Here is a 14,634-nt window from a genome sequence, read left to right as displayed (position 1 = left end):
CATGTAATTTTCTTTTTCAGAGGTGGATTCAATTATGGCTTTCCCAGATGGAGTTTCTACAGAAACCAAGTGGCAATTTGGGATAGTTACATTTAGAATCTGAGGTTCTGTACAAACTCAACCATTCTACCAAAGGAAAAAAGTTCTCAATTTGTTCCGAAGTATAATATCCTGAGTAATTTCACTATGTGCAACAAAAAACAAATAAAAAGACCGCACTGGCATTTGGGTTTAAAAACACTTCACAGTGTGTTGTGTTTATTAAGTAGCTCCACAGAAGGTGTGATGGCAGGTACAGTGGGTGAGCAGAGCTGCCTGAGCCTGCTCGGCTGTGTCCACGCACCAGCGATGATGCAGGCCACTGGGCTCCAGGGCCAGAGGAGCATGGTGGTGGCCACACCATGTCCAGCTTAAGGCCCAGGGATGGATGGCAGAGATAGAGGGAAGAGCTGGACAGAGATGGGATGAGATTTTTTTCTCTCTCTCAGATTTTAGTTTTTTGGTCTAAAAGTTGGAAAGGAAGGCTCAGACTTGAATAAATACATTTGAGTAATGGCCTTTATTGAGCAAAGTCCACCAATTCAGCTTCGAGTAGGTTTTCCCTTCAGCAGCGGCACTCATCTCTCCCAAGACTCCAGCTGAGAGCCCTTCTTCTCCTGTGTCTATGAGGGAAGTAGAAGTGCATCACTATTCTCAATGGAGAGGACAATGCCTTTTCTTTGACAGGAAAACAACCGGCTTAACTATGCAAGACAACACTTGGTCCTCCAGTCAGTTTCCTTAATTAATTTTGTCCTGGAATATATACAAGTTATTGGTGGCAGCTACAGCGATAATGCTCTCCATGGGGTGCCAGGCTGTGTGAAGGATCTTCTTATTGAAGTCCAAACTGTCCACGCTAATCTCGTCTTTCTTTCTCTTACCCCCTGTACATACTTTCCGGGGCTTCAGGCTGGCTCGGGGTTTGCTGTTCTCTCTTGAGGCTTCCAGTGTAACATCCCTCCGAGTGTTTCTATCAAACATTCTAAAGAAGTTGTTGTAGGACCCCGTCATAATGGCACTGTTCAAGAGAGAAAAGAGGGAACACTTGAGTGCCCAGCAGAGGAAGCACCCAGGGCAATGGCATGAACCAGGGCAATGGCATAAAGCACAGACCCTCCACAGGTGCCAATTTCTACATTATCAGGAAAGAAATGTAGTGCAGATTCTCCAGTGACTTTCACATATTTTCACGGATCCATAACTTTGAACACATGCTGACCAAGGCCAGAAGAGAGTGTTAAATCCCCTGCAGCATGTCTTGCAGGAGGTCATGAGCTGTGACATGTGGGCTGGAACAGAATGCTTCCATCTTTCCTGCCTAACTAATGTATAGAAGAAGAGAAGGGGAGGTGGAAAGAAGGAGAGGCAGAGAGGGGTGGAGGAGTAGAAAGCAGGAGGAACAGGGTAGGGAGAGGAAAGGAAGGGGATGGAGGAAGGAAGGAGAAAACTAACTCTGTCCAAGTTACTTTTAGTCTCAGCATTTGGGAAGTAGAGGCAACTCTCTGTGAGGTTGAGGCCAGCCTGGACCACATAGTGCGTTCCAGGACAACACCCAAGTCTATGTAACATGAGACCCTGTTTAAAAAAAAAAAAAAAAAAAAAAAAAAAACCCAAACAAAAAAACACCACCCTACCATTTCCCCCCCTACCATTTCCCCCAAAGCTGTCTGTCTTAGTCACAAACTGATAGTTTACTATAAACCCGACCACCTCATCAACAATTAAGTCAAAACTGGTTATATTTTAGCCAAATTTCCCAACGAAGGTTAATTCAGTTATCAATGTGACTAACTTAATTTCTAACTTACTTTTTAATTTTTCTTTTTTGAGACAGGGTTTGTCTGCATAATCTTGGCTGTCCTGGACTCACTTTGCCTCCCAGAGAGCTGGGATTACAAGCACGTGCCACTGTGCCCAGCAATTTCTAAGTTCCTTTCAAAGTCAGGTATAGTGGATAGTGCACACCTGAGGCAGGAGGCTGTCAGAATTTGACTTTGGAAGGGGTCATTTTTATTTTTGAGAATATGTGTATGTGGTTTGCAAGTTGCTTAAGTGCCTGTGTGCCCATGTGCACATGTAGGCATGAGGCAGACAGAGCCTTTTCCTTAAGTGCTCTCCACTTACTGAGACAGGGTTTCTCACTGAATCAGTGCCCTGATTTTAACTAGTCTGTTTGTCCAGCTTGCCCCAGAGATCCCCTCTCTCTGCCATTCAGGTGTTGGGATTACAGGCAGCTGCCACACAGTGAAGATGGTCCCCGCTATTTTGTGTGTGTGTGTGTGTGTGTGTGTGTGTGTGTGTGTGTGTGTGTGTTTAGAGACAAGATTTCATGTAGCGCAGGCTGGTCTCAAACTTGCTATGTAGCAGAGGATGACCCCAAACTGATTTTCCTGTAAACACAGGGAATACAGGTATATTATGTAGCAAGTTAGAGGCCAGCTTGAGCTACACAATACATAATACTGTTTTGAAAACAAAATATATTCTACACTGCCTCTAACTTCCTTGGCGAGTAAAGACCAACCAAACTCTTCTGTTTCTCGGAAACCCTCAAGCTCTCCTGTTATCCTGACCTCCATGTCTTGCTGTCTACAGCTACATGGCTAGTGGTCTTTAAATGCCCACATCCTCTAAGTTAATACACTGCTTAGGGCTCTTCCTAGCTGCCTGTAAATATTTTACCTTAGCCCAAACTCCACACCAAACAAACTCAGAAGAACACTGTACACAGCTATTCTTGTTCATTCAAATCTAGTTTTAAACACAGGAATAAATGGCACCAGAAGAGCTGGAGATGAGAACCATGGTTTGGCACACTCAAGATAGCACCTGAAATGAATGTGTAGGGCCATGTTTGCAGGAGAGGACCCACTGTTATAGTCCTCTCCAATTATTTTCCATATGGAGTGCAATGCTTATGAAAGAGCAGGGAGTGGAGCCAATATCAACTGCAACAAGACTTGAGAGCACAGAGTAATGGAGAGTGCTTCTCAGGAAGAAGTATCTTATCAGTTGGTGCACTGCAGCAATAATCAGCAAGTGTCCCTTAGACAGTGCCTACAATGAAGTGGGCATCTCCTGACCTACCCAGCACCTGGGCACAGTAAGAAATCATGGCAGCATGGGTCAGGTCAGCAGAACAAAACATGGAGCAGGTGCTGTCTTTTTTGCTGAGTAAGATGGAGCACTGCAAGGCAATGCTTCACAGCAGCAGGCTAACAGGCATTGACAGAGACTGTACCAAAGACCTATGGGAGAAGCTTCTGAGTGAGAAAATGGAGGAAAGACCACAGGAAATGAATGGAGTGAGCACAATTACTTGAACTTTGCATATTCTTAGGGATGTGTTGCAGTATTTCAGAAACAATAAAGACTGTGTTAGCTATCAGCCATCTCTGCTATGGTTAAATTCTACAAAGTACCCTCTAGAAAAATACCTCCCAACTGTTCCCAGAAAGGCAGTCTCTCCTCTAAGCAGATGGGTGTAACTTCCATGCAGCTGTACTTTGAATAGTTAACAGATCTTTTGTGTTGCTGGAACTCCATTTTCAGGACCTCTACATGTTCGGGAGATGCTTTATCACTTAGCTATACCCTCAGTCCTCATTACTAATTTTGTGATCCAGGCCAGTCTATTTCACTGATATCCAGCGCCTTTTATTATTCAGCTGTGTGCTCCCAAGTGCCCAATAAGCGTGCTGAAGTTCCTGTTTTGTCTTTTATGTGCAAGATCTTCCCAGCATACCAATGTTACCAGAGCACCCAGGCAGCAGGGCAATGCCATTGGCCCTCATTTCTCCTTGGCACTTTATTTTCCATTTTGTTTATTTCCACTTGTGGTCTTTGTTTTTTTCAAATGCAAACTAGCAGTCAACGTTTTCTTTTTTTCTGAGGTAAAGTCTTATTGTGTGGCTCTAACTGGCCTGGAACGTATTTAGATCAGGGTGACCTTGAACTCAAAGAGCCACCTGCCTTTGTCTCTTGAGCGCTAAGATTAAAGGCGTGCACGTCATACCTGGTGTTCACTCTTCTAAACTTGTACTCTTCACATGATAGACATTTAGCTCCATGGCTACTGTTGTCTGCATATGCACACTGTGTTGGTTCATGTGAATGAACATGCACCTGGAGGCCACTGGTTAATCTCATGTCTTTTTCTCAATCATACCACATTTTTTTTATTATTATTATTTTAAAATTCATGTGTGTGGTTATTTGGCTGTGAGTAGATCTGTGGCCCAGCGGAGGTCTTCAGATCTCCCTAAAACTTACCATGGTTCCTCTGGGGCGAGAGGAGAGTTTTTAACTGCCCCTCCACCTTATTTTTTTCAGGCAGGGTCTCACACAAAATCAGGAGCTCACTGATTTGGCTGGGCCAATGGACTCTAGTATAATCTTTCCAGTGCTGTGACTACAGCTGTGCACTGCCATCGCCGGCTTTTTGGTGGGTGCTGGCACCACATACTCAGGTCCTCATGCTTCATAGAAAACATTTTACTAATTCAGCTATCTCCACAACAATGTTGGTTTTGTTTCTTTTGGTCTTTTGTTTTGCTTGGAGACAGGGTTTCTCTATGTAGCTAGCCCTGGCTATCCATGATAGAAACTTGTCTGCCTCTGTCTCCTCAGTGCTGGGACTGAAAATGTGCACCACCTATTCCTTGCTGATCATTCTTTTTATTTTTAAAGTATTTTATGTATAGGTGCGTGCGCATCATATGCATGGAGAAGCCTGTGGAGAGAGCATCAATTCCCAGCTACTAGAGTTCCAAGTGGTTTTAAATTGCCAAGCAGATGCTGGAAAGTGAAAGTCAGTGCTCTAAACCACTGAGATATTTCTCCAGCCTCATGATTAAATTCTGTAATGGTTTTCTGAGGCCTTGTTTCAGAAGCACTTCCACCTCCAGACCTTGCAAAGGCGCTCCCCTGAATTTTCTTCCAGTCTTTGAACACTCAGGCCTTATTTACTGCAGCACAGGGAGGACTCTGGTTTTAGCCTGCCTGGAACAAGTTAATACTGTTTCTTCCATGAGGTCACAAGGCATCAGCTTTACTTGTAACTGGCAGCCATGCTGCTCATCTAGATCTCTGTCCTGATGAAGGACATCCTGTGGTGACTTTCTTCAGGTTTTCCTCCAGAGGTTTTGTTAGGTGTAGAAGGGTTTTTTAATGAAATGAATTAGTTCTGTGTGAGCAGGAACTGAGTCTGGCTTCGCTTGCTTTTTTCTTTCTTTTGCTATGTGATCTGACACCCGTCAATGTGATGCACATTAGAGGTTGAACAGATGAACCTACCTAATCTAGGACTTCCAGTCTCTAAATTTGCAAGCCAAACCAGAGACTAAACAAACTTTTCTTTATGAAATCATTAGCCTCTCAGAGTCTGGTGTCACAGCAAACAGAGTGAGACAGTAGCTTCTGTGGAGAAGTATGTTCTCAGTCTCAACATTCATTTTGCATAGAGTATATGTTCTTTTACAGACCACTTTTAAGATCTCTCTACTTCTGGTGTCCTGTAATTTCATTATGATGTGGACAGGCTACTTCTGTACTCATTTTGCCTAAAACAAAATGAGTTCTGTGCTTCCTGGGTAAGCTGCTGAAAACCTCTGCCCATCACTACGTTTGAATTAGGATGTACTAACCATATAGTGGAAGATTTATTATCAGTTTAACACTACCTTTCCATAGTCATGGGCTTTTAAGAGATTCCTCTCCACTTGCCTATGGCATATCATATCTTCTCAGTACTTTGTACTGTGGTCTTTTTTTTTGTTTAATTTTAAGAATTATTTTATGTGCTAGGGATGTTTTGCATGTATGTAAGCCTATGTGTGTGCCTCTGGTTCAAGGAGGCCAGGAGATGATCTTTGATCTCCTTAAACTAGAGTTACAGATGGTTGTGAGGTGCCTGGAAATTGAACTGGGATCCTCTGGAAAAGCAGCCAGTGCTCTTAATCACTGAGCTATCTTCCAGGCTCAGTATACTGTTGTCATTTTAAGGACAGGGTCTTCGTATATAGCCCAGGGCCTCAGCTTCCCAGTGTTGATGTTACAAGCATATGTCATTATGGCTCCATATTTCTTAACTTTCATGTTCTACTGTTCTTTGTGTTTTGGGGCTGTATTCTGGTAATTTCTGAACTTCCTTGCAGTTAATTAATCTCTAGTTAGACTTGGATCTGTTGTATCTTTCATTTCTAGAAGTTGTTTGTACTAGAATCTCCTAAGCATTTTAAGTCTTATGGTTCATTGTTTAGCTTTTTGGTTCTGTCCTTTAATCTGTAACTATTTAAAATATTCTTATTTTATAATCTGTTACTTTATACTTACTACATTTGAACTCTTAAGACGTTATGGCAGGTGTCATAGAACGTACGTCTAAACCCAGCACTCAGGAGGCTGAAGTAAAAGGAATTTGAGTTCAAGGCCTTCCAAGGTACAAAGACCATGTGCCAAAAATGACAAGGATATAGGGGCATAACTTTGTTGGTAGAGCGTTTGCCTAGAATGCATAAAACCTTGGGCTGGATTTCTAGTACCACTGTGTGTTGAGGTAACACATCTATATTCCTTGCACATAGGAGGTGCAGATAGGAGGATCAGGAGTTCAAAGCCATCCTCAACTAAATCTTGAGTCTGAGGCCTGCTTGGGATACACCAGAACCTGCCAACCCAAGTAAAAACAAACAACAAAGAGAGTCTTGTTTCTGTTGCTTGTGATGGCATTTTCCTAAATATGCTTAATAAATTTCTCCTGCAAGCTTCTTAACTCATTTCACACTGGAAGAGTCCCAAGAGCTGGGGAGCAGGAACTGTGATTGAGGCAGCCTTGCATATTTCTCACTGAGTTTTAAAAGATTCATGAATGTTTTCTACCTGAGAACCTTGAGGAAGGAGGTATAAAATATAGGCTGCTTATTCTAAAGGCAAAGGATCCTCCAGGCTCAGGATAAGTTGGCTGCATTGCCAGACTCAGTGCCTCAAGCTCTACGGCAGGCCGAGAAGTCACTTTGGGAGCAAGTGCCAGCATGAAGCTCATGCTGCTTGCTGTAACCAAAGGACTGCAGTGCTTGGCCTCTGAAAGTCTAAACTGGCATGCTAGTTAATCTGTGAGCAGCCCAAAAAAGGTTTATCCAAGGATGCTCAGCTCTGCTTCTGAGGAAGCATTTAGCTCTTCACTGTGAGGTCTCCCTCCCCATACAGCCAGGATAGACTTCAAAGTTCTTCAAAGGTGCAAACACACACGTTGTGGGAATGAGCATTTGGGGCTGAGGCAGCAATTCTAAGTTTGTGAGCTCCACTATTTATTACTTAAAGAAGCACTTGTACCATAGCTAGTGTTTTTAGGTATTTAGAAATAGATTTGAGATAGGGTCTTGCTGTATAGCCCAAGATAGTATTAACGGGTAGTTCTGTTGACTTAGCACCCAAATGCTATGGTTAAAGCTGTGCTACCATATCCCTGGCCATTTATGTTGAAGGGTTTTACAATGTCTAGTTACTTACATTCTCCACAGAAATCCTATAAAAAGATGATCTAAGAGAACCTGATTACATCATCTGAAACATGATTTCTATGATCTGAACAGAATGTGCATGAGATAAATGATGCAGTCCGAGACCATACTGCACTGAGTGAGCATTCCACGGCTATGCTCTGAAGGCTATTTCTTAAACCTCTCTAAACAAAGAGACAAACTGAATGGTGGCCTTTGGACTAGTAAATGACTTCCTGCTTTCTTTCACTCATCTATGTAATCATTCTTTGAGCACTCTACACATATCATGAGCCATGGTGCACGGTCAGTGAGGAAAGGTCTGCTCAGATGCCTGGATTTCTCTGTGATACATACAGGAAAATTAAAGGCCTTGGAAACACAATCCTGACAGCATCCTTCATCTGACTGAGATGCCCTTCCTGGCAGCACTCAGTCTGAGGACTTGCGGGAGATATTGAAAGTACCAGCACTTCTGGATGCCAGCGTAGTGTGGTGCTGGCAGCCTCACCTGTCTGAACCATTCCAGCAGCACTCGAACTTGTCAAAGATGCAGTCATTTTCATACAAGGAGCAGAGCTTGCTTCGTAGGTACTCATGTACTTGGTGGGTCTCAACAGGCCTGCCCTCCATGTTGAGGTCCCATACCTTCACCGACAGATAGTCTCTGGTCATCATGTACCGACCACTGTGGCTGAACTTGACATCGGATATAGATGAGATTATTTCTGAGAAAAAGGATCTACTGCTGGGGTCTTCTGGCTCTTCAAAAACTGAAAAACAAAGTGAGCACTTTCAGCTACTGTGCTAAATCAAAGACCACCACCCTAAAGTTGGCAGAGGCTTCTCAGAGACCCTCGAGGGCTCAGTGTCATCCTCAGTTCTTGCCCACAAGGTGCAGGCCTTCAAACCCATACAGACCTTGGACCATTGTCCTGGAGGTATGCAGGAATTTAGTATGCATGAGAACTACAGCTGCTTGTACCAAAAAGACAATGGGCTGGGGACATGATGTGCTACCTGTTTGTCCACATCACAGGAGAATATGTAGTAGAGAAGAACAGTACACTGGGTCCTTTGGGAAGAGCCTGCTCACAGGAGGGCAGAACTTGCAGGACTGCTGGTCCTACCTTAAGACAACAATATAGCGGCCAGCTACATAATGAAACTACTGGACAAAAGACCAGACAACAAAGGAGTTTGTTTTCTCTAGTAAGTGGCTATGTTCCACTGTGACTTGAATGAAAAGAGTATCATTGCTTCTTCAGCAGAAGTACTTTTCTCTACAGCACCTCAACCCACAGCAGAGGGAGGTCTCCCACCAAAGGCCAGAGTGAATCCTCCGGCACAAAGCCATACTCATGCTGAATCATGCTTCAGGCTAGAAGATAATTTCCTTTACTTGAAGCTTCTCCAGGGTTTCCAGCATTCTTTTCTGTATAAGTGTGTGATGTTTGCTAGCCCTGGATAGGACACTGGAAGCCAGCTACTGCCAACACTAAGCATTTACTCAATTAACCTAGTGCTGACAAGGACAGCTCTTTTTGGAACCTAAAGCTATTCACTGAGGAACAACATCTGGAAGATCCAGGCTACATACATTGACAGCACCTCATCGCAGGGATAACATTCTATGACACTGTTCTGCCTTAGGAGGAGCATTTCCAGGTGGATATACATTTCACAGTGCCACACGCCAGAATGGCTAAGCAAGAGGTGCTTCCCTGTTTGCACAAGTATGAGAGCAGGAAGCTCTCCTGGACAGTTGCACACAGTGGCTTTCTAAGATGGTATACCAGGACAACATAGACCATGGTATGCTTTAAAGTTGCTCCTCTCCAAATACATTCACTTAGTTTAGGAGGAACTTGCATGTAGAAGTCTGTGGACAATTTTTAGTAGTCAGTTTTCTTTCATATATGTGCTGGGATCAAACTCAGTTCAGACTTGGCAGAAAGTACCTTTACTTGCTGGGCCATCTCACTGGCCCTAAAGTTTATTTTATTTTTAATTCTAGGGGTGTGTGTGTGTGTGTGTGTGTGTGTGTGTGTGTGTGTGTGTGTGTAAGGAGGAACCCCCTGGAACTGGAAAGTTTTTGTTATTGCTGAGACAGGGTCTCACTATGTAGCCCTGGTTGAACTCACAATATAGAAAGTTTGCCGGGAAATCTGCCTGTCTCTGCCTCCAGAGTGCTAGAGATAATGGCATGGTTTTGCTTTTGCGATAAAGCTGGAGTTACAGGCAGTTGTTAGCCACTTGAAATGGGTAGTAGAAACCAAACTCAGGTCACCTACAAGAGCAGCACACTTTTAATAGGTGAACCATCTCTCCAATCCCTTATCCCCAACCTCCTTTTAAGGTGAAGTCTCTTCTTGTCCCTCAAGTGTTGCTGCCTCAGTCTCCTGAGTAGCTGGGACTCACAGCATTGTATCTGTTGGCTACAGATAACACAAGTGGAATGCACTCTGATGGCTATGGCCCAGGTCATGGAGAACTCAGGGTAGATGGTGAGCTGGGTCAGATAGAAGAAAGCTGTTGGAGTACCTCTTCACTGCATAGCCCATGGGGAGCCTCCCTATACTCCAGGCCTGCAGAGGACATGGAGGACCTCTATCAGTGCAATAGCTAGTATTTAGAAATCAAGGGTATTCCTAGAAGACTTACACTTGGCATGCCGGTCACACAGGGCAGAGGAGCGCATGTCACACAACCTGATGGTCCCCTTGCTGCTGCTGTAAACGAACACATTGCACTGGTGTGGGTGGAACTCAGCGGCAGTGATGACTTCTGTCAGCTCCTCCATGTTAGCTGGCTTGATGTCCACAATGTCTGGATTACGATGTTAAGGCATAGTGCTTAACTGTTCGAGGGAAATAGGACAGACAACTGTGCAGTGATGCTTAAGAGAGGAGCTACAGGAGAGTGACCATATATACTCCCACAGAGGAGTTCATAACAAAGAGCTTCAGGTGAATGCAGGACAGTGCCCAAATAAGACAAGGGCACTGAATGATATCTACAAAGGCAGCAGTGCCAACCTACACACATAATTCCATGTATAACTAAAAACACAAACATTATCAAATCACAAATGATTCTGCTGTCCTAATTATTTGACTTTAAGAGCTTGCATGGGGTTGCCAGAGCAATGTAAACACTGCAGGAAGCCAACCACAGAGATGAGCCAATGGAAACAAAAGGAAGCGTAAAATTCTTCTCTAGGCTATTGTGGAACATCGATGGACAGGTTTATTTTCCAGGGGAAACAATATACAATGTATGAGTCTATATCTTATCACTAGCTGCCACAGTTAAGAGACAGGGACCCACAGGGAATAGAAACAGTATGAGCTTCAAGATGCCAAGCTATAATCAGTGCCAAGCTGCGAAAGAGAGGAGACCCAGACCGAGTCTGTACCCTCAAGTTAAGGAGATGGAAAGCTGCTGGGGTTATAGAGAAACAGTTGGGAGGCAAGACCTCGCAGAAGGTGGGTGACTACTGTGCACAAGGACAGCAAGGCAGCCTGGGGCAAGAATAAGTACTGTTATCTCTACAGTGACAAGAACTACAGTACCTAGAGCTTCCACAAACCTCTGATGGTAGAGAATCAGACAGGACATGAATGGTTTACTGGAGGGCAAAGGGTGGGAGGCATCAGGAACCCAAGGTAAGGCAGGGCTGATCCAAAAAGACTGAAGCTATCTCACAGAGGTCTGTATCTTTTTCTTTTTTTCTTTTAACTTCTTCTTCTGCGACAGGGTGTCTCTGTGTAATCCTGGCTGTCCTGGAACTCACTTTGTAGACCAGGCTGGCCTACAGAGATCCACAGAGATCCATCTGTCTCTGCTTCCTGAGTTCTGGGATTAAAGACCATCACTGCCTGGTAAGGTTTGTATCTTTAGCAACACTCAATCACAAAGACCTTATTTTGCCAGAAAACACTGCATTCAAAAGGTCAGTGATGAGGGACTGGGGTATAGCTGCCCATGGGAAGTAACTGTACAATCATCATAAAAACAAGCTGAGGCAGCACTTGAGTAAAGGATACTGAAACTTCTATCTGTGATTTCTAAATGCCATAGGTTAATTCTCAGATCATCTGCAGAGAGATATGTTTCATGATCACTATTTACTGAAATGGAATTTATGTGATATGTATGAGCATTTGCAAAAATTCGTCGTGGACTTGCTTCTACCATAAGGTCCATGGGCTTCAATATTGGAACCTAAAAATGGAACGGAGAAAGGAATTCAAAACAAAGGTCACAATAGTATAAGCATATGGTATTTAGACAAGAAAAGGGACAGAGGTTTTCTACAGCTGTGCAACACCTCAAACAAGAGGAGAGCTGCTACAGAGATCCGAGTGGAAAGCTGTCTGTTCACAGCTATTCCTCCTTGTTCCCATTACAGAGGTAATGTGGTCTTGTTGGAAACAGGAAGGTAAACTGCCCTAAGCAATATTTTCCAGGCCACCAAGGCATCATTCTCTTGGGTGTTCTCTGGTGCCACAGATGAGATGAGACAGCAACTCCTTGTCTTTGTTGCTGAGTGCACAAATCTCTGCTCTCACAGCACTGGTCAAGTGGTGGGGTATTTGCATATGTAATGATTAATAGACAGCATGCAGGAGGTCCTTTGGGCTAAGAAAGCTCTACCTCCTGATATAGAGCTGGCTACAGTCTGAACTGAAGTACAGCTAGTCACCTGGATGGGTGTGCATATACTATGCTTCATGTAAAGTTCTCGGTGCCACAGTCTCAGAGGCTTCTGGGTTATCAGCTGCTAGGTGCAAAGGGAAAGACAAGTAGAAGGAAGGTGTCAACAGAGCACTTGTGCCTGAAACAGAACTAAGAGTCAGTCTAAAGGAGCAGCACCACAAGAGAGAAGAGGAAAGCCACAGAACAGAAGCCTAAAGTTCCAGGAAAAGACAAATACTAGAGTCATTTTTATTGCCAAGAAACTTAAAGGCCTCTCAATTGAGTCTTTTCTGGCCAAATTCTAGAAACGTGAGCCTGGATAAATCTGTAGTGAAGCTGTCCTCATTTTAGCCTCCTAGGTCAGTGCTGGCCATACCCTAGGGTTTCCTAGAACAGAAATGCCAGTTCCACAATATGCAGGTTAAGAAATACACATGCCATGACCCTCTACCGTTTCCAGCTGGCCAAAGCAGAAGCAATTGCAATCCTAACTGAAAGAGCCCTTTTCATAGAATTAAAACAACAGAAGAAAAAAATCCTTAAAAGAAGAAGCAGAAACTCCAAAACGGACCTAAGAATATCACAGAGTTGCCGGCCACTAATTCTGTCTTCACTCTGTGCTAAAACAATAAACAGCTCTTTTATATCTTCACTTTGGACACCAATCAGAAAGGTTGTATTCAGGTTAATTCTGTCAAAAAGGCCTAGAATAAAATCAACACTGGGTCTGTAGGACCAGAGTTCTCCCAAACAAGCACATGAGCTTATGGGACATGCAGGGGTCTGAATGAGAGGATCTCAGTGTCTGGGAAGGGCTGTGTGTGCAAGTGGGGTGAAGGTGATGGCAGAAAAAGTAAGACTAGAGCAGGAAGTTTCAGAGAATTTGGCAACAGCACCTTATACCATGGTAATTTAAAAATGTGCACCCACTAAGTCAGAAATGCAAACATAGCTACTATACCAGAACTGCCCAATGGTATGGAAGAGAACATATGAGTTCCTATGACATAGAGCTGAACAAACAGCATCTCTTCTCTGGGCCTGGTTATCAGGCTGAGTGTTAGAGGAGGAAAACTCTTTGGATAGTCATCCCAGCTCTGCCTAACTTTCTCAAGTGAATGGGGCATCAGACACTACACACATTTCAACTCCTGAGCCTGAGGCATTCTATTAGAAAGCACGTCAGAAAAGGTGGCCACATATCGGCAACACCAGAGATGGCTAAATTTTCAACTAACACACCTTCACTTCGTTAACAGTGTAACAAAGGCTTAATTTTCCTGAAAAACCTACTAGCCATCTATTTCAAAACATAGCTGTGCTGTGTTCCTGATGTTTGCACTAGTCCACCATTGAAAGTATTGATCAGGTCTAATAGGTGAAGAATTAAAATAACAGCAGTGTGCTACACTGTTCACTCAGAGGAAATTTCACAAACTCCACTGCCTTGCTACCTATACTGTGTTACTCCACCAGCAAGTGGGCATTTTTCAACAGAAGCTCTGCCAGGAAACCAAACATGAGCTTTTCCCTTCGCACCACCTTGTGAGTCTGGTGACACCGAGCAATCCCATTTTCAGGTTTTTTTTTTTTTTTTTTTAAAGATTTTATTTATTTTGAATGCTCTATATGCGTGTACATATGTATGCCAGAAGGTGGCAGTAGAAGGTATAGATGGTTATGAGCCACCATTGGTGGCTCAGAATTGAACTCAGGACCTCTGGAAGAGCAGACAGCTCTTAACCACCTCTCCAGACCAAAGAATCCCATTTTCAACAAGTACACAGCAAGGAGGGCCACTCCATCATTACAGATGAACCAGGAAGGTAAAGCCTGTTATACTTGAAACAGTATTCTTAACAGCTGATATAACTGTTTTGATTATTTCTGAAAAGTGCTGGAAAGGTTAAAGAAAATGTAGCATATACCCGTAGTGCCGTAATTCTAAATGGGTCTCGAAGTCGTCCATCTTCATCTTTCAAGTTATAACCTTCTGCTCTTTTATCCCGTTCACTTATTTTCCATAATTTAATAGTTTTATCTGAAAATAAAAACCTTATTCTTTATATTAAAAGAAAAACCACAAATGACACGTATCACTATTATTTAACTGTTCTAGGAAATTATTGCCTGCCTAAGTTGGTGCCTAAGCTTGGGTGACTGGGGAGGTAGCTTACTGGGTAGGAACAGTGCTTAGCAACCATGGGACTCCGAGTTCAAATCCCTAAATGTCCCTCTAACCCCAGCATTGTTTGGGGCTACTCAAAGGAATAAAAGAAAGCGATAGTAGAGAACATCCAATGGCCTTCCCTGGCCTCTAGAAGCGTGCATACGTGAGTATTCACCACATATGTGTACACATATCACACACACTCAAAAACTAAAGATACAG

General features: G+C 43.5%; 1 protein-coding gene across 1 annotated transcript in view; it reads right to left on the bottom strand.

Moving 5' to 3' along the window:
* Window positions 1-224: 224 nt before the first annotated feature.
* Ppp2r2d (protein phosphatase 2 regulatory subunit Bdelta) overlaps window positions 225-14,634 on the bottom strand; it is a 36,378-nt gene continuing 21,968 nt past the window's right edge. The window contains exons 5-9 of the mRNA XM_055608870.1: window positions 14,171-14,283; window positions 11,591-11,768; window positions 10,206-10,370; window positions 8,053-8,314; window positions 225-1,060 (exon numbers count right to left, since the gene is read on the bottom strand). Coding sequence (XP_055464845.1) covers window positions 781-1,060; window positions 8,053-8,314; window positions 10,206-10,370; window positions 11,591-11,768; window positions 14,171-14,283 — 998 coding nt within the window. The 3' untranslated portion in view covers window positions 225-780. The remainder of the gene's footprint in view (window positions 1,061-8,052; window positions 8,315-10,205; window positions 10,371-11,590; window positions 11,769-14,170; window positions 14,284-14,634) is intronic.

This window comes from Psammomys obesus, unplaced genomic scaffold (assembly GCF_907164565.1).
Source record: "Psammomys obesus unplaced genomic scaffold, mPsaObe1.curated_primary_1811, whole genome shotgun sequence".
Taxonomy (NCBI): Eukaryota; Metazoa; Chordata; class Mammalia; order Rodentia; family Muridae; genus Psammomys; species Psammomys obesus.
Note: the sequence above shows the minus strand (reverse complement) of the source record. Positions and strands in the feature narration are given on the sequence as shown.